This window comes from Pygocentrus nattereri, chromosome 5, assembly GCF_015220715.1.
Source record: "Pygocentrus nattereri isolate fPygNat1 chromosome 5, fPygNat1.pri, whole genome shotgun sequence".
NCBI classification, from domain to species: domain Eukaryota; kingdom Metazoa; phylum Chordata; class Actinopteri; order Characiformes; family Serrasalmidae; genus Pygocentrus; species Pygocentrus nattereri.
The window spans coordinates 27,830,792-27,850,101 of NC_051215.1; the positions used below are offsets into that span (position 1 = coordinate 27,830,792).

Below are 19,310 nucleotides of genomic sequence, written 5' to 3' on the forward strand. Positions count from 1 at the left end.
TTGTTTGAGATGACCCCAGAGATAAATGTCGATAATAGAATAAAAATAAAATGAAATAAAACGTGTACTGTGACTTTTGACTCACCCTGTATTTATCTGATCGACACCACACCGAAGGAGTCCAAAATCGTTTGCGCAAATGCGACGCAACCACAGTCCACACGAGTGCGAGTGCGTGGTGCGCTGCGGGCCATGCGCGCCTCTCTCTCAGTTCCACTTCCTTTACAGCGCCGCTCTGAGAAACGGGTCCGGCGGGCTGCTGCTGCTGCTGCTGATTATGCCCCTCACACGTGTTACATTTCTCCGTGTTTGTGCGTACGCGTGTGTTTTGCGAGCGATTTAAGCGCATCCCCAGTTCTCGGTGAGCCGCGCTTTTCTACGTGCTCGTCTTCGTCTCTTTGACCGGCAGAAACTCCAGCAGCAGCGTCGCCTTCCTGTGTGCTTAGCTAGCCCTGATTACAGCAGCTAGCCGGCTAAAAGTACCGGGCACACGGCGTTAGCTAGCTCTCTGACCGCTTCGACTCCGCTCTCGCTTGGCCAGTGAAATGCTCCAGAGCTGCCCTGAGCTCGAACAAACGCCGTAGCTCTGAGCTGTGTCTTCGTTTCGGATTTAAACCGGTTTCTTTTGTAGTAGGAACGCGTTGTTCTCTTCGAGCACCAACACAATAGCTCGGTGGGATCATGGGGGCATACCTGTCTCAGCCCAACACGGAGAAAACAACAGCCGACGGAGGGAACAAAAAGCTCAGCTACGGCTGTGCTGCTATGCAAGGCTGGCGCATTTCAATGGAGGTAAAATATGTGTGTACATGTACGTGTAGTTGTATGTTGACTTCCAGTTCGCCAGCTTTTTTCCCCCGAATTTTCCGTTCCACCTTAAATGGTGCAGCAGTTACATTCTGGCGCCTCAGGAGCCAGAATGTAATGGCTGCACCATTTAAGGTGGAACGGAACATTCGAACCCGCAGCTGGTGAATACGTAGCGTTAGCTGGCTTCAGCTTGGGGAATGTTATTGAAGTTAACTTGCCGGTCGTGTTATTTTAGCTTATAAGCTAACTACATGTCCGTGCTGTGCAATTTTAATGAGTTTTGAAGAGAGGGGTTCGTTCTATTGTTGCAGCGGGTTGAATGTTTTACCGAGTTGTGTTTGAATGGCCGTCTCCAAGTTTCGCGCCAGTTAGCTAACTTGGCTGGGCACGTTCTGCTCACCACATGGCTGACTGCATTGGTCTGTGGCCTTTCATTGCTAAGTCGCACCCCTCGCCCATTTTGCCCTTTCTGAAATTTCATCTACTTTCCAGGATGCCCACAACTGTATCCCAGAGCTGGATGAGGAGACTGCGATGTTCGCTGTATATGATGGCCATGGGGGTAAGGAAGTGTGACTGTGCCTAGCCACCAACAACTTCTACCTCAGTATCAGAAGGGAAAAAAAAAACATTTGGAGGCTCTTCCACTGCTTTGCTGGCATGCAGTCTGTATGGAAAGGCACATTTATCACATTTTGATTTTCTAAGAAAAAATAAGTCCCATGTTTTGCGCATGTATGTCCCTGTACAAGTGGGGAAAACGATGGAGTGGATTTCAAGAGCCGATTCTACAGTTTTGTCAGTTCTGGATTTAAAAGAATCAAGACACAAGGAAGGACATTTGACATAATGAAGAGACTTGAATAAATTGAGTAAGAATTAAATAAGAATAAAAACAGAATAAATTATGGCACTACAGAATATCTCTCATTGTGTACGTTAGTGTGGGCAAATGTGAACATCTCGAGTCTAAAGCATCTGATTCCCAAATGCCTGGAATCGGAGACTTGACTCCCTGCCCTAAGATACTATGTTTGAGTAGTATTTTAAAAGTTGGAGACTTTGGCAGTTGATGAATGTCTCCTTCCTCCCAGGTGAAGAAGTTGCTTTGTACTGCTCGAAATATTTACCTGACATCATAAAGGAGCAGAAGGCATATAAAGATGGCAAGCTGCAAAAGGTAAGCTAAGCAGTATTTTTTTGCAAGCGTAGACTGTAACAGCTGTGCAGTCAGTGTTTCTTCCAGCCACACAATCTCTTTTGACCCTCTCAAGGACAAAATGTATGGTCTCTAAACCGTTAAGTCATAGGAAACGGTCACAGAGCTGTTCGTTTTGTTTACACAGATGTTATGTAGGTTCTAAAGCAGCCGCTTTGGCTTGTGTTCCCTGTTTGCTAGGCACGCAACAGTGGTTGCTAGGATATTGCTGCTGGTTGAATAAAAAGGCTTCTGCCCTCACTGAGTGGTATTTAATTTGCAGCATTTAAATTGGCATCATTTGCTGATCTGCTAGCATGTGTTGACATGGATTGGTGTGGTACATAAATTAAATGGGGACCACAAGTGCCTCTGTTCTGATGTGACTCAGCAGTGGTTCCACACTATGATCCTCAGAGTATCAGCTCCTCTCTTGATAAACCTGAAAATTTGACTCTTCTCTTAACTTCTGTGCTGTTTGTATGTCTTCAGGCTCTAGAAGATGCCTTCCTGGCTATAGACAGTCGAATCACCATGGTGGAGGTCATCAAGGAGCTTGTTCAGATCGCCGGCCGCCCCCAAGAAGAGGCAGCCTCCGAAAAAGTAGCAGATGAAGATGATTGTGAGTAAATTGTTATGAAAATGCATGCTCACTTCAGCAAATGCAAAATAAGAGGTAAATGACATAAATAGGAAAATTCCACGTTGACTTTTCAAGCTCACATGTTACTTATTGGTGCTGTTTTAGCTGTTACACTCAGCATTTTTCAAACGGCCCTGTGAAAGATCATCCAAGCTAGGATAAGTTATGTGGGAGCTTGAAACGCCCGTGTGTGCTGTGTTCCTTCACCCGACTTTGGGACATGTACACTTTTCCACAACTTTTTGTCTCTCCCCATGAAGTGGATAATGAGGAGGCTGCTCTTCTGCATGAAGAGGCCACCATGACAATCGAGGAGCTGCTTGTCCGATATGGGCAGAACCTGAACAAATCAGCCAAGAAGCCCAGCCAGGATGTCTCCAAAGAGCCTGAGGATGGTGAGAAGTCTCATACTGAGAAGGGAATCAATGGCGAGACAGAATGCGAGGCCTCTGAAACGGACAGCAACGGAACAGCAAAGGCGAGTGAGGCTGGAGAAGCAGCTGGAGGCTCCAAAATGAGGGCTTGTAGGAGAGCAGCAGCCTCCAGTGGGGGAAGCTCTGGAGTGGGGGACTCCTCGTCCTCCTCTGGGGGAGAGAAAGCTGCAGCAACAGGAGATGCCGGCCCATCCTGTTCTTCTGCAGCACCGGCCCCAGGAAGTGCCAAGTCCAAGTTTTTCGAGGACAGTGATGAGTCTGACGATGGCGAGGATGAAGAGGAGGGCAGTGACGAGGAGGTGGGTTAGAGCAAGGATTAAAGTGCATATACAGATTGATTTAAATATAGTCAGCTAGGAATGTCTTCTCAGGATTCAGGGCCTTGTGAAGGTTTGGGGATGCATGATTGTATTTGAACCATATGAATATTGGCAGTTATTTGCTAACATATAATATCAGTATTTGATGGTTGTTTCACTTTAACCTATGTTTCAAACTGATATTTGGTTTATGTATTGTAGGCTAGTAGTGTTTAGATGATGCCAGGTTACTGTGCTAGAATGTTAGCATTTTGTTAATGCTGTATTTGCTGGTTAGAAACAGATTTGGTAATGTTTTGTTTTCACCCTTCCCTTTCTGCTGTGGTATTCATTGATTAAAAGGACTGCAGTGAGGAGGATGGTGAGGATAGCAGTGAAAATGAAGATGATACAGAGGAGGAGGAGGAGGAGGAAGACACTGATGAGGAAGAGGAAATGTGCTTGCCAGGGATGGATGGAAAAGAAGAGGTGAGATTGTCAATCTCTTGCATCTAAAGTTTCCATTTCAGTGAGTGGAAAGTAGCTTTTTAAAATCCACATGGAAGCAACTTTTTGATGCAGCAACTCATTCCTTGAAATCAGAGCCTGGAGGTCTTTAATGAGGGACCAGTGTCTGTTCATAATAGGGATGCAATTTTTTCCTACTTGTACTGATACCTGAGACTTAAGTATTGGCCAATATGGAACACTGATGAAGACTGCTGGGATAGGCTCCAGCATCCCCCCGCGACCCTGACGGAGAAGCGGCTTAGAAAATGGATGGATGGATGGATGATGCTAACCTAGCTAGCTTATAAGTTCTAAGGTTTGTTCAGAAACCTTTGCTACTGCTTCAGTCTTCCGCCCTCCCTTCCTACTACTGCTAGTGTGTTTTGCAGATGTGGAGGAGTCGAGGAGAGGAAAGGAGCAGGAGGAACTGGAGAGAACAAACTGTAATGAGGCCAATGGGACAGCTGATCCACTTAATCAATTCTAAGTCTATCACAACAATAATAAAATACACAAAACAGATTTTTTAAAAAAAACGCATAGTCAGGTATTGTCACGTTGTCCATCCTCTCTGGGTGTGTGTAGTGCAGTGATGTTGCACTTAAATTTGTAAAAGTCTTCCTGGGTAGTTTAACAGTGTGTTTAACTACTCAATGCATAAAATATTTTTGTGCATGGAGTAGTTACAAACTGAACAGTATACAGAGAAACCTGTCGTGTATTCATAAGCACGCCACAGGTCCCATGTCCCATGCACTCATGCTTGCATTTATGGCATTAGACTGCCAGTATTCGATAAATATTAGTCATTCAGTATCAGTACCAGCTGTTTCCTCGGTTTTATTCAAGCACCAGGGCATCGACAGAGGCATGTCCCAGCAAGTGGGCTGCTGTGCCAAAGGCTGAACCAAGGCTAAAGGCTACCATTACCCCAGGAGATTGGCAGTTCCTTCCATACATTTTTCTAATGTTCACTCCCTCAGTAACAACCCAGACTAACAAACTCAAGACTGTAACTGACTACACAGCAGGAGATGAGGTGTTGCTCACCCACTCAGGTAAAGGACTCTCTTTAGGGTGTTTTGCACAGTGCATACATTGTTAACTGGCTTATTTGTCATATACTGATGACATTAGCTTGAAAAGAATTCCAGCTGATGTCACCCACTACCATTGCCTTCCTACAAAATACCGGTGTTTTGCTACGATTATTTTGTATGGCTGTTTATTAACCAATGCTGACATGTCAGGTTTCATCTACTGGTGTGCATGTGTGTCAAATTGCTTCATGGTGTCAAGTTGGCATCCATGTCACAGAAGTGTAAATTGCTTAGTAAGTCATTACAGGTTATATTGACTTGTAATATAAGTACAGGTTATTCATTTTTCAAGAGATATTTCTGAGATCAGATAAGATCAAATTGCATACAAAGTTCAAAAACTATTGAGTTATTGCTCCTAACAACCGTGCAGGACCTGGTAGACCACCAAAACTGTTCCCATCAGATTAACATAACTTTAAGCTTTGATCCTTGACAGAAAGGCACTTTCCACTCTTGGTTCAGATCTGAAAAAAAAAAATCAGCAGGTGTTTCTGTTCAGTTGAACAGGCTTTTTAATTTTTATAAAGAATTGAAATTGTCTTGGAAAGTGCTTTCCTGAAATGAATGTGACCCTTGTTACATGAACACCATTAGTTTGATATTAGTTTAACTGTTAAGTCTGTTGGGAGCTAAGGTACAATGTTGTAAACAGCACAGTTCGCTCTTAGCTTATTGCCAATAAAATCAGTATTGACTGAGGTAGATTGAAGTTAAAATTGCTCCACTGACTCAATTTTTGAGAGCACTTTGTGCCGTACATGTGTTCACAGCATTATGATACCAAAACAAACTGTCAAAGTGCAAGGGCTGCACTTTAAGAGGATGAAACGTCCCTCCTGTTGTCAGAAATCACTATGTTGACCAATTTAGATGGAAGGAAAAGTACACTAACCTTTTTAAACAGTGGAAAACTCCTATGGGTAAAAATGAACTTGACTTTTATATTACTCAAATGTCTTGGCTTGTTTTAGTTTCTTAACCTAGACAAGGATTTATTGAGGTCATTATGTGCATGTAAACAAAGTAATTTACCAGCTATGATGTCGCCTTTACCTGTTACTTATCATTGTGGTGTTCTGGCTAAGGAGCTGTCAAGTTTGCTTACTCATCTGTCTTACAAACTAACTACTCTTATGAAAAATAGATGTATAAAAGTTATTAATGTGCATTTTAATGATCATTGTATAGAAGTGTTCTCCCTTTCTTTTAATTGCAGTTTAATTTAGTTTGGTACAGATGGAATGGATTTAAATTGCATGTTAAATCAGTGTTTTCTTAATCTCTATTCTGAGAAGGCAGTGTTGAATATGTTTCAGGGAAGCTTTTTTTTTTTTTTTTTTTTTTTTTTTTTTTTTTTTTTTTTTTTAAGTCATTGGCTGTGGTGTCAATCTCTCAGGTCAGCAGGTTTTTAGCCATGAACATCTTCTGGTCAACTAGTTAAGCAGTAGCCAATTCCAAAAAAATCATTCTAAATATAGATCTGCTCCAAGTCCATGTGTTTCTGTTTGTGAAACACTGTGAAAGTGACTAAATGAATGAGCCATTTTCCTTTCATCATAATTGAACACATTTTCTTGTTTGGAGGAAATTAATTGAACTTGATTTCAGAAACGTCTTTATGCACAATGTTTATTAATGTGAGTCTAATTCTAAGTTTCTCTTGTATTTTTGTCCTTTTCTCAGCCGGGCTCAGATAGTGGAACTACAGCTGTGGTGGCCCTTATCCGTGGGAAGCAGCTGATAGTAGCTAATGCTGGAGACTCTCGCTGTGTGGTCTCAGAGAGAGGAAAAGCAGTAGACATGTCCTACGACCACAAACCAGAAGATGAACTGGAGCTTGCCAGAATAAAGAACGCAGGGGGCAAGGTGACCATGGATGGCCGGGTCAATGGAGGCCTTAACCTCTCCCGAGCCATCGGTGAGTAGGTTCATCATTATTTCACTGTGATTAAATCTAAAACTTGTTAATGGTTGAAGCACTTCTTGTATACTTCTCTTTTATGTGTAGAAGACAGTTACATTAATTGTCACTATGTTGTTTTTAGGGGACCACTTTTATAAGAGGAACAAAGCCCTTCCACCTGAAGAACAGATGATCTCTGCTTTTCCGGATGTCAAAGTGCTGACTCTTAATGAAGAGCATGAATTCATGGTTGTTGCCTGTGATGGCATCTGGTGAGACTTTCAAGACTTTAAAAAAAAAATCGTTGGTCTTGTCTATATAATTACTGCAGTGCTCTCATGTTTTCGTCATTTGATTTATGCTGAGTGTTGAATGCCTGCAAACTTCAACTACAATAGTCTACCTAAATGTAGACTATTCAGAATCTTAGAAACCTGCATTGTATTAATGGTATGTTTTTGATCATACAGTAATAACTCGAACTATCTTGTAGACACCACAATGTATTTTAAGATGTCCAAGATTTTGAGTTGCCACATATGCCATAATTTTCTGTAATAGATTTGTCAAAAATCCTCTACTTTAAAACTTGCTATATTTAAAGTATGAGGCATTCTGGAGGTTAATTCTATATATACAGACTTCAGATGAACAGATCTAGTATGATGAATTAATTTTACATATTTATCTGAATCCAAATTGATTATTCATATAATGTTTGAAATCTGATTCGACACTTTTAATGGAGGAGTCTGGTTTAATTGACTTACAAGTACCCCCCCCCCCCCTTCTCCTGTAAAGTTGCCGTTTTGGAGATATGAGGTTTTCTTCCAGCAACAGCGATATGCATGTTATGTATGTACATGTGATGTCTTGTCACAAATGTAACTTATCTTACAGGAACGTAATGAGCAGTCAGGAGGTTGTGGACTTTGTAAGTGAGAGATTGAAACCTGAAGGTAGTGAAACCAAACCACTATCTGCCATTATTGAAGAGGTAAACACTAAATCAGTGCACAAAATGGACAAATGTTTTTTATTAAAAATGGTGGCAGTTGAGGTCACTGTCTTTAGTAGTTATCATTCATTAGTTATGTCAGCTGATTGATAAACATTGTTTCCTTAACCACTAAAGCAGGGGTCCCCAATTACATTTTTTATGGGCCACATTTAGCCAACACCACAAAAGCAAGGGCCAGTGCATTAGTCGCATAATGTTTCATAATTATTCAGACTGCACAGTAATTAATTTTGTTGTTATAGTGCATGTCATTAATTAGGAATGTCAACTGCAGCTGCATGATTTTACTCACCATTCAAAGAGAGAAGTGACAGCGGTGGATTAAAACGAGACCTAAAGTTTGGGCAGTGCTCTGTTGTGGCAATGCGAAGACACTGATCTAGGGGTGCACTGGAGAGCCTGTTTCTGTCCTGGCTTTTGATAATGTTCATTCAAGAAAATGATGACTCACAGATAAAGGTGGAGGGAAATACTGTGAGAAGCAGCATTGCAATCAGTCTTGCCTGGCTGAACTGGGGAATCATGTTTATCCAGAAGTCAGTCACGCTAACATCCTTGTGCTGCTCTTTGAGCAAATCTGATTTTGACATTTTCAAGATCTCCAGCTGAAGAGATGCCTCATCCAGAGATGGAAGCAATCTTTTGGCCTCAGCAGTCCACTGGTCATCTGCAGAAGCGGAAAACGGTTGACGCAAAAACGAGCATTTAGGGCCACAGGCCGCCTATTGGGGGGAAAACTGCACTAAAGGGTCATTGGAAAGGAGCGTCCCCCCCTTTAGGTTTAAATAAGAGAAAGCAAAGATAAACCAAGACCTATTCCATTCTGTACCAGACCTGGATATGCAGTAGACTGGTTCATCTGATCAGTATGTTGTTGTACTGGCTTTTTCTTCAGCAGGCCACAGCATTTCCTTAGTTTGTTTTGATCCTAATTGCCTGTATGTGTTCTATACTTTGTATTACTGAATAAGCTATAACACAGCTAAAGGAGTAATGTTTGCTTTACAAAGCTATGCTTGATGGGAAGTGCTTGTCATAAACAAAAGGCAGAATTATTTGGAAATGATTCTCTGAATCTGTTCTTTTTCTAGCTGCTTGACCACTGCTTGGCTCCAGACACATCTGGGGATGGTACAGGCTGTGACAACATGACCTGCATGATCGTCACCTTCTCCCCACATGCTGGCAGCAATGTGGCTGAGTGCACAAAGAAGCGGAAGCTTGACGAGCAGGTGCCTGAGGAGAACTGCAGTGACGACAAAAAATCCAAAACTGAATAGAGCCACTGTCCTAGAACCTGAGGTTCTTTTAACGCTCTTTTGAAGACGAAATTGGACGCTATCTTCTTCTCTGTATACAACCCTCACTGGAATTTTTTTTTTTATGGATTGATTCCCCAAGAAAGAATGTTTTAGTATTAAATCATTTGAAGTTGCAAGGAGATCGACTGTAAGCCAGCCATCTTTTTCTTGTTTTTGTAATAATTTGTTTAGGAGGCCCATGTCAACATGTCCACTTGGATGAGTACAGCTGTATCTCAGCAGAGGTGCAGCATTACACAAGTCTGTGAATCCTTATGTACTCTCTGTTCACATACCCTTGTATATAGTAGTGTTTCCAGCAGCGTATGATTTGCCGCCCCCCCCCCTTATTGTGTGTATTCGTGACTTCCTCTTGACACCCATATGTAATTGTATTCAAATACATTTTTTGTAAATTATGCGATGAATGCAATTTTTTTTATATAAATATAGATGAAGATCATATTTGTTCTATGAAGCCATTTAGCTTAAATCTTAAAAATGCAATCTGGTTTGAAACAAATTACAATGACATTCCTTTTGCTTTGGTTTTGTTTAAGAAAACATTGACTTCAAGTTAAGCTCTGCAAGCACAAGTCTCAGTAATTGATGTGGCAGTTGCAGAGTACATCGTTCCATGGTGGCTACAAATGGAGGAAAAATTATTAAAATTTGAGATTATCTGCAAATAATCATTTAGGCAGTGCAGCTATGAGATGGGGCCCCTGGTACAAAGGGATTGCCACTCATGTTTTACGTTTTCAGCCTCTCGTGTAGGTCAATAAGGTTTCTATACAAGGTATTTTGGAAAATATATTTTGGTACTTTTAAAGCATCTTTGTGAATTCTCCAAGAAAAGTTAACATTGCTGAGAATGACATCTTTTCCTGAAACAATAAACAAGTGGAGACATACTTGTCTCATGCTTTTCATTTTTACATCGAAGACATGGCAGGTGTACTTGTTTGCATAACTTACTTTTTTAAAAAGAATATTAAGGCTACATTTTGCAAATGAATACTCAAACTTTAATGAAATTCCATTCTACTTTTTTGAAAAACACACAGTAAAAGTAATTAAGTTCTTATACCACCACTGTTTTGTGAACATTTCCTATATGGCCCAAAGTCATACGTTATCATTCATTAAAGGTTCGGTTACATAAACATTTTGGAGACAGGAAGATTCGTAATGACAAATATTACTTCATAATTTACTATAAAATGCTTATAGAAAAAGACAATTCAACACTTCAGATGTATGATGGATAAATACACTGAAGTGTTCATTTTGGTAAAAGTGAAAAAGTTCACCAGAGTGGTGCTCGCCTAAACATTCCCTCCCAGTAGCATGACTCTGCCATCTGTTAAAACAGGAAAATACACATTTAAAACACTAATTCTGTCTTACCATATTAGAACTATGTTTTGAATTTGAACTGTGACTTGGCTTATGAACTCAAATAGGCACTTTCAATCAAACTGTATGTCCAAATGTGGGTGTAGACACCTGCTCATTCAGGGTGTCTTCTAAAATCAAGGATATTAATGCAGAGTTTCTTCATCTTTGCTGCAGTTACAGCCTCTGCTCATCGAGTAAGGCTTTACACTAAGTGTAGAAACATTGCTGTGATGATTTGCAGCCGCAAGAGTATTAGTGAGCTCAGGTAAAGATGTTGGATGATTAGTTCTGGATCACAAACGTCACTCATTCATCTCAAATGAATAAGCTGGTGCTAAATCATCACTCCAGAGAACACGGTTCCACTGCTCTAGAGCTCAATGCTGGGGGACTTTATGCCCCTCTAGCTGATGCTTGTCATTAGGCATGGAGACCTTACGCTTGTGTGGCTGCTCCATAGCATCCCATTCTATTGGTCGGTGCTGTTTTATGGAGATCATACAAGCAGACTGTGTGCAACAAAACCTGTGTTAGCAACAGGTGCACCTTAAAATAGCTAAATTGTGTATTTCTGTATTTCTTTGGACATACTGGGTGTCAATAGTTCAGAGATGCTAATAAGGCATATAAACACTCACCTGCATTCTTTTGTGAAGAAATATTAGCTTCTGGTTCAACAAGTCAATGTCCTGCAAAGACACTGGAATTAGACTGGAATTAACAGAAAAGTAGCTTTTTGCTACTGAATGTTAATTAGGACTCAGTTATAAGAGACTGTTATGACTGTTCTACCTTTGTCATTTTGTCATGTTGTTTTTGCTTGATTTGAGGAAGCAGTTCCTCCAGCCTTTCAATCTAAAATGACAGTGAGGACATTAAAGAGGAGTTCCACCAAACTTATTTTTCAAACTAATTATTAGCATAATTCAATGATTGAGACATAAACAAAGTCACACAGAGTGGTTCAGGGTTCATGATGTCTACAGCACACATACAGGCATTTTACTATCCAACCAATGAACCGACACATATCCTTTGAATTTAGATGTAATATATATCACAGTAAAATATTGCCAATTCTGAAAAAATATGCTTTCTTTGGGGAATATTTTACCCTACAGCACACTGCATATACCTCTCCTGCAGAAATGGATATTAAAAGATATATTTTTTTAAAGTTTTAGGCCAAAATCTTAACTCAAACCTATCATAAGACAGTGTCTCAGCTTATTAACAGATGCAATAATTGTGAGGGAGCTTTTAAGAAGCATTAAACTCTTCAGACATCTGGTTCCTATCATCACTGTTGTGATCAATTCTGTCTCTGTACGTTTCTCTAGAATGGAGCATTTCACACCAAACCACTCTGAATGATTGTTTCCATCATGACCATTTACTCATGCAGACATAAAAAAATGACCAGACTAAATCAATGGAGCATACCTTGACCTACAACTCATCTAACAACAAAGAGAGATCAGTGTCCAATAGTGATGCATGCAGTATCTAAATGAAAATTAAAAACTGTGATTTTCTTTCTTTAGAATTCAGTAAACACATACGATTTCAGGTAGTTTTCTTACCCTTCTCACAATACCCTGCAGTCTTGACTTCAAGCTTCTATGAATGACTGTCATGGCGATACTTCTGGGCCTTGCATTAACTTTATACAGAAACATCATGAGTCAGAGTCAGTTTGAATGCAGAACTGTAAAATCATTAAGCTATTACAAAACACACTGAAGAATTAAAGGGCCCATATAATTGCTGTTAAAAATGTATCCATTTTTTATTTTTTGGCATAATTTCAGAAAATCAGCTGCCCTTTACACTGTGTGAAAATTTCATGACAAGTGGACCAACAGAAATGCTCCAGAATTGCTTGAAGTAATTCCTCTCCACTTTAACTTACGTTAAAAGTAAAGAAAGTTTTTGCCTTCTCCTGTAAAGGTGCCTTTTTCGAGAAAAAAAAATTAGGTTCACCAGGAGAGGGCCCTTTAAATCTTAATTTCTTTAGCGGAAAAAACATTATACCATCATAATCATACCATGCTGGAAGTATTTAGCCACCTCCAAGACATAGGGCCTGAAGAGTAACAGATAAAAAATCTTAATGAATGGGAAAGATAATGTTATACGTAATGCAACACAAAAAGTAACATTAGAAAAAGTCTAATATCCTGATCATGTAGATAAACACAGTAACACATGATTAAAGTAAATATCATAGAGTTCTTTTTAATTAGGTTATATTCCCAAATACAAATGGACTTACATCTGCTTGCTGTTCACTGGTATGCAACTGTTCAAAGGGATTAAAAAGCCTCGGCTGTTTCGTATCTGGGAGGAGACATTTCTATCATTTAGCAAAATGTGATCCAGATATACTTTTATAGAAATAATAAAAAAAACACATGAAATAGTTCATATTAACGAGGGGTCAGTCATGTTTTTCAAAATACCTTGAATGTCACCTCAGCAATGTCCAGTCTGAACGAATGGGCTAAGATCTGTGAGGAAATTGAAATATATTTACCTCTTTCCATCTTTTTGACAGTCGAAATACAAAGTGAAAATGTATGAATACCACTTCAGACAGGAGACAGGAGAAGAAGGACAACAGCATAATGATGATGACAATGACAATGATGGTAAAGATGATGATGATGACAGTGGTGTGATGAGGATGTCCCAGTGCAAAAAAAAAAAAAACAATAAAAAATGACATTGTAATTGGCTCAATTTCTTGCAATTGTCAGGTCTCAAACAAGTAGACACTCTCAAAGCAAACCAATCCACCTACCAGCATCTAGGACTAACTATTAAAGACTAGTTATTTCAGATTTTAGAATAAAGTAATAAATATATGATGTTGCAGGTTGTGTGGGAAGGTAAAATGGTTGGCATTTATGAGCTGCATTATGATTTAAAAGGAGATAAACAGATGTCAATTCTGTGTGTGTTTTGTGATGGAAACTAACTGGTAGAATATACTAGATGGCCAAAAGTATTGATTATTGAGTCCAAGTATTTCAGGCAGACCTACTACTAACGTGTATAAGGTCAAATCTCAAACACTGGCAGCAGAACAGTTTCTACTGATTCATACTGTTTATATGACTCTAACTTTAAACATGGCACTGTTTAGGATGCCAATTTGCCACAAGTCAGATTGTGAAAGTTCTGCCCTGCTAGATCTGCCCCCTGTCAACTGGAGGTGCTTTTATTATGAAATCAAATCGAATCAAATTTTTATTATGAATCAAATTTATTATGAATCCTGCAAACTCACAGAGCAGGACCATCAAGCACTGAAGCGCATAGAACATAATCACCTATCCTCTGCTTCATCAGTCACCAAAGATTCCAAACTGCCTCTGGAAGCAACATCAGCACAAGAACTGTGCATTTGATCTGGCAAAGCAGCTGCACACAAGCCTAAGATCACTATGCACAATGCCAAGCATCAGCTGCAGCTGGTGTAAAGCATGCCACCATTGGACTCTGGAGCAGTGGAAATATGTACTCTAGCTTGACAAATCACACTATCTAGCAGTCTGATGGATGATTCTGGGGCTGACAGATGTCAGGAGAATGCTACCTACTGGGAAGTGCTAACAGTAAAGTTTGGTGGAGGTGGAATAATGGGCTAAGGCGGTTAACACTACAGCAAACAAAGATATTTTAGACAATTATATGCTGTCAACTTTGTGGCAACAGTTTTGCAAAGGCCCTTTCCTGTTCCAGCATTTCTGTACCCATGGGCACAAAGCGAGCTCCATAAAGACATGGTTTGATGAGTTTGGTGTGGAGGAACTCCAATGGTCTACACAGAGTCCTGACCTCAACCCCATGAACACATTTGGTAGAAAGTGGAACGTCAAGTGTGAGCCAGGCTTTCTCACCCATATCAGTGCCTGACTTCACAAATACTTTTTTGAGAGAATGGGCACAAATTCCGTCAGATACACTCCAAAATCTTGTGGAAAGCCTTCCCTGAAAAGCAGATGCTGTTATAGCCGACTAAGGGGAGGGCCCACTACACATAAATGTCCATGGTTTTGGAATAGGATGTCCAACAAGCTCATATAAGAGGGATGATAGGGGTCTACATACTTTTGGTCATATAGTGTATGTTATTAAAGGGGAATTCAATAGATTTTTCAAAACTGCTGCATGATTAAATTGTTGATAGCAGTGGTTTGATGTGAAATAATTAATTGTGGAGAAATGTTCCAACTCACATTTCTTTAGTGATGATGAAAGTAAGCATGGGTGGTGTTGTCTACAGTGCAAATATATTCATTTTATTTACTATCCTAAAGGACCAGTGAACCTAACGTGTCTTTTTATTTTTTTTTAAGATGTAATGTTGATATCAGTTAAATAGTCGTAACAACCCATTTCATTTATATTTTTGGGTGAAACCTCCTCAAAACTATCATAAAACAACATCTCAGACATGTCAGCATATTCATAACCATTTTATGTCAAATCTTTCTGTGAGGGAGCTTTCAGAGGCATCAAATGCCTCGGATGTCTGGTGCCTATCACCACCGCTGTCAACAATTCAGACTCTGTAAGATTTGTCTGGGGCAGAGCTTTTCTCATCAAACCACTCTGAAACGACTTTGTTTACATCTTACCAACTGAATTACACAGAAACTTTGAAAAATCTGTGAAAGAAATTAGAGCTATGAGTCGTGGGTGTATAACTGTGTCCGTACCCCATTTAAAATTTTTGTGGGACCAGTCATCATGGGTCCCCTGTGCCCCCACCCCTCTCCCTCCAAATACTTACACCACTGTATGATGAGATGACAATGATGATGATGATGACCCACCTGTCTAACTGTGGTCATTTTTGTCCCTCTGGGAATGTGGACCTCTCTCAGTGCTGTAACTCTGTCATCTACAAAACAAACCAGTAATCTCTCAATACTGGATAAATGCTCAGCCAGCTGCTTTATTGCACTGCTTCATGAAGTTTGATCAAAATTAAAATGAACTTTAGTTCAATAACATTACAAGAACAGATACAGGTGTATATGTTCTTTTTAAACACACACACACACACACACACACACACAACATTTTGTTTTTAACAAATTTTCCTGCCCATCTAGAGGTTCTATAAAGCATGTGCATATAATCAGTATAGCGCAGTAACTTTAGTTTTTTAATGTTAATGTTTAGATTCAGCTTAATAATACTACTTAACCCCTGATAAGGTCATTCAGGTTCTCTCAAAGTTCTACCTACACATTTTAATGTCAGTAGCATTTTTTGATTGAGTGATTTAGACTATCAAAGTCTCCTTCCTTTAGTTTTGCACTTCTGGTAGGCAGGGATCCAGCACACTATGTAGTTTTGTGAAAAAGATATAAAAAGATGTATCCTGCCTTCCACCCAATGACTGGGATGGGCTCCAGCTCCCCCAGTGACCTGGTAGGATAAGCAGCTTAGAAGGTGTGTGTGTATGTGTGTGTGTGTGTGTGTGTGTGTGTGTGTGTGTGTGTGTGTGTGTGTGTGTGTGAGTGAGTGCGTTTTCAGGGTTCTTTATTAAAGAGAATTGTTCTATTTAGAGCCATAAGTTCTATGCTGAACCAATTTATGCTTAAATTATTCTTTACATGCTCAGAAAAAACTATAACGTTAACTGGCACTGGGTCACTGTGGCAGTACCCCTCTTGTCACTGGGGTGGGTCCCTCAAGGGTACATGTAAGTACCTTTAGTCAGGGCACATAACTGCCTAAAAAATCCACTGAAATGATATTTTCTAAATACCAGTCTCCATTCTTTTTATTTTATTGTTCTGTTTTAAAACATTAGGTTTCCAAATATGTCCTAAAACATATTTAAGGTTCACAATTGGACCTTAAAACCACTGTCGTACATTTGAGGGAACATTTACATTAAAATTAAAAATGTATCTGCACAGAACCTTTATTTCTAACAGTGACTGTTGAAATGGTTGTGAATTGAAGGAAAATGTGCTGTATATGGTTCTATATAGAACCTTTTTTGAAAAGGGTTCTTCTATTGTTCTCAATAGACCGATTGCCTTCGCTCTGCTGGCCTGCTTTGTCAGACACACCTGTGCTCTCTCTGCTCTATTAGCTTTCAGTCAGCCACTGTTAGCCTCCAGAAACACTCAGACACACGCCGTAAGTTTCCCTAAAACGTTTCTTAAAGCTGTCGGTTGAGTTTAAGGTAAAATAAAGATGTTAAAAAAACAGAAACTGAGATTTCGGACCGACGGCTGGTTGCTACCGAAGGTTGCTATGGCAACCAGGACGTTGGGGCTTAAGCGTCTCTGTTCTCCGAAAATAAATGCAGTTAAACGATGAAAGAGATTAAAACGTTTAAGCAGCAAACTAACCGTTAAGGTCGAGCCTCTTCAGCGCCACCCAGACCGCCGCGTGTTTGTTTTCCACATTCGCCATTAAAAAGTTTTTCGCTGGGCTCTCAGGAGGTTTGTATTCGCAGCAGCAGCTCCAGAGAAACAGCGGTGTGAACTCAACTACACGAAGACCTGAGAGAGACAGACGCTCCGAGTGGTCAGTTAATTCCAAAATAAAAGCCAGGATCGAGGACAAGAGAGCGAACTAAAACCTCAGAAAAAAATAGAGTGATGTAAAATTATCGGTACTGTATTCAAATATTTAAATGGCAAAACGAAAATAAAAAAATATCCCAGCCTTTGAGATTTGTAACAAGTACTTTTGGGTGTCTAAATTGAAATGTAAGCTGTAAAAACTATGTTTTTTGGTTCTTTTAGACATGTATTTGAGTAAATGCAATGCAAATATTCAGTTTTAATAAAATACCAGTAAAGTACAAACCTGCCAAAGCACAACACTCAAGTATTTTCCTTCCCAGGTCCATATTTTAGTTGATTTGCTAATTGCTGGGATCTTAGCAAATAACAAAAAAAGGACCAATCAGCAATTATTATGATTATAAAAAACAGCAACCATCTCCCTTTCATTTGACATTGTACGTTTTGCAACCAAACTGCTGCATTTATGTTTGTGCATGTAAACCTACTGTTAATATTCAATGAATACGGAGCCCCACTGGTGACATCCTGTATAAATAAAGTGCATAAACATGCTTCAATATGGCCAAAAGCTTAATCATTGATAAAGAAATAAAAAAGTAAAGTAAAATATACATTTAAAAAGAGGTAAATACATGCAAGGAAAGATGAGAGAGAGAGAGAGAAAGAGAGAGAGAGAGAGAGAGAGAGAGAGAGATCGAGTTTGAGCTGAAGAAAGCAGTTAGATAAATGATATGTAAATCAGCTTCCTGTTTCGGATTCAGTGGGTTACAAATGGTAACTAGGGCTCTCATTAAGCTCAGTGTCAGTGTTTTACATTAATCAACAATATGAAGTCCATCTGGGTCCATCATTCCAGTGATGCTCCCAACAATTATTCTCAGTCTGGTTCAACGACTCAAATAGTTTTAACTCAAATAGTTTGAAATAGTCTCCAATGGCTTCTCCAGAAGGTCAAGAGATAGATGTCAGTTGTAACCAGTTCTTATCATTGTATCATCATGACAGGCTTCCAACAGCAGTCATTTACGTTTATATCTCGTTTTATACATCAAGGTTCTATAGAAAATATAAAGTACTATATGAATGAATCTTTACTTGACTTGAACTCACAGAGACATACAATGAAAAAATACATTAGATTTTGAACAAAAGGCCGTTATTCATCAGGGTTAGTATAAGTATATATACATTTATATGGAATAAGGAATATAGTGAATAACATAATAACCATGAGTGATTATTAAAACATTATTGTACTTCACTTAATAAGTACAGGCGTATGCAAAAGTTTAAACACTCCCAGTAAAATGACATATTTTGTTGATAAAAATAATATGTTATCACATTATAATAATGATATGTTAACACATCCCACATGCTCTAAAGGGAAAAATGTAAACATGGCAATTTCCTACAATTTTTACTGCACAAGCTTAATTTATTTATTAGAAAGAAATAAAACATGCTATTTTCACTTAAAAAATCAACAAAACATTTGACCAGGAGTGTCCTCATTTTTGTTGTAAATTGCATTTGCTCTCCCTTCATGTTTTACACACATTACGTCAAGATGACGCTTATGATTAATGCATTCTTAGCAGCAATATAAACCTGTCCCAAAGTTCAAAGTGCAGGTTTTTGTATTGTTGTGCATGTTTATGTGCTTTTAGATGTAAAAGCAGAGTCACTGCAAACACAATATAATAGCAGAATATTTTTCTTGAAGTACAGAAGTCATGACACGGTGCCAACGCCACTTTGTGAGATAGTGATGTCATCCGTACAACTCACTTTGTAGTCTGTTACAAAAACACAGTGGCAACAACTTATATTACGTTGAATGGATCCTTTCTCCCTCATTACTACTACACTAGTTTAATAAACTGCAGTAAAAAAAGTTTGAATCAATCAATGAAGTTGGACACTTATTCATCATCAACCTATATCAACTTGAGCAAGGCTGAGTCTGGCTTCTTACTCAAAGCCTTCAACATGAACACAACATTTTGAAAAGTGCAGGGGAGAAAGAAACCATAAACACTAGGCTTCACAATTAATTCTAGGTCCAAGACTGTCTTAACCTGCTGTTACCAGTCAGTGCTTTTGCCGTATGATGAAGAG

The 19,310-nt window shown here is 39.3% G+C and overlaps 2 protein-coding genes across 3 annotated transcripts; one reads left to right on the plus strand and one right to left on the minus strand.

The window, feature by feature from the left end:
• Positions 1-214: 214 nt before the first annotated feature.
• ppm1g (protein phosphatase, Mg2+/Mn2+ dependent, 1G) lies at positions 215-10,136 on the plus strand. Its single transcript, XM_017690684.2, has 10 exons — positions 215-792; positions 1,303-1,372; positions 1,905-1,990; positions 2,501-2,630; positions 2,912-3,384; positions 3,748-3,873; positions 6,681-6,915; positions 7,043-7,172; positions 7,801-7,897; positions 9,013-10,136. Exons 1-10 carry the CDS (start codon positions 682-684, stop codon positions 9,199-9,201), a joined length of 1,647 nt encoding a protein of 548 aa, XP_017546173.2. The 5' UTR covers positions 215-681; the 3' UTR covers positions 9,202-10,136.
• A 91-nt stretch (positions 10,137-10,227) lies between these two features.
• Positions 10,228-17,159, minus strand: si:zfos-1056e6.1 (uncharacterized protein LOC107988029 homolog). 2 transcript variants are annotated; one of them, XM_037538302.1, is made up of 9 exons: positions 17,007-17,159; positions 15,468-15,535; positions 13,086-13,133; positions 12,899-12,963; positions 12,672-12,709; positions 12,207-12,286; positions 11,416-11,478; positions 11,262-11,312; positions 10,228-10,585 (listed from the first exon to the last, which is right to left on the minus strand). In XM_037538302.1, the coding sequence occupies exons 1-9, from the start codon at positions 17,068-17,070 to the stop codon at positions 10,532-10,534; spliced, it is 531 nt and encodes a 176-aa protein (XP_037394199.1). In that variant the 5' UTR covers positions 17,071-17,159; the 3' UTR covers positions 10,228-10,531. The 2 variants fall into 2 exon arrangements, with proteins under 2 accessions (XP_037394199.1, XP_037394198.1); XM_037538301.1 differs by lacking the exon at positions 10,228-10,585 and adding an exon at positions 10,601-11,132.
• Positions 17,160-19,310: the final 2,151 nt, after the last annotated feature.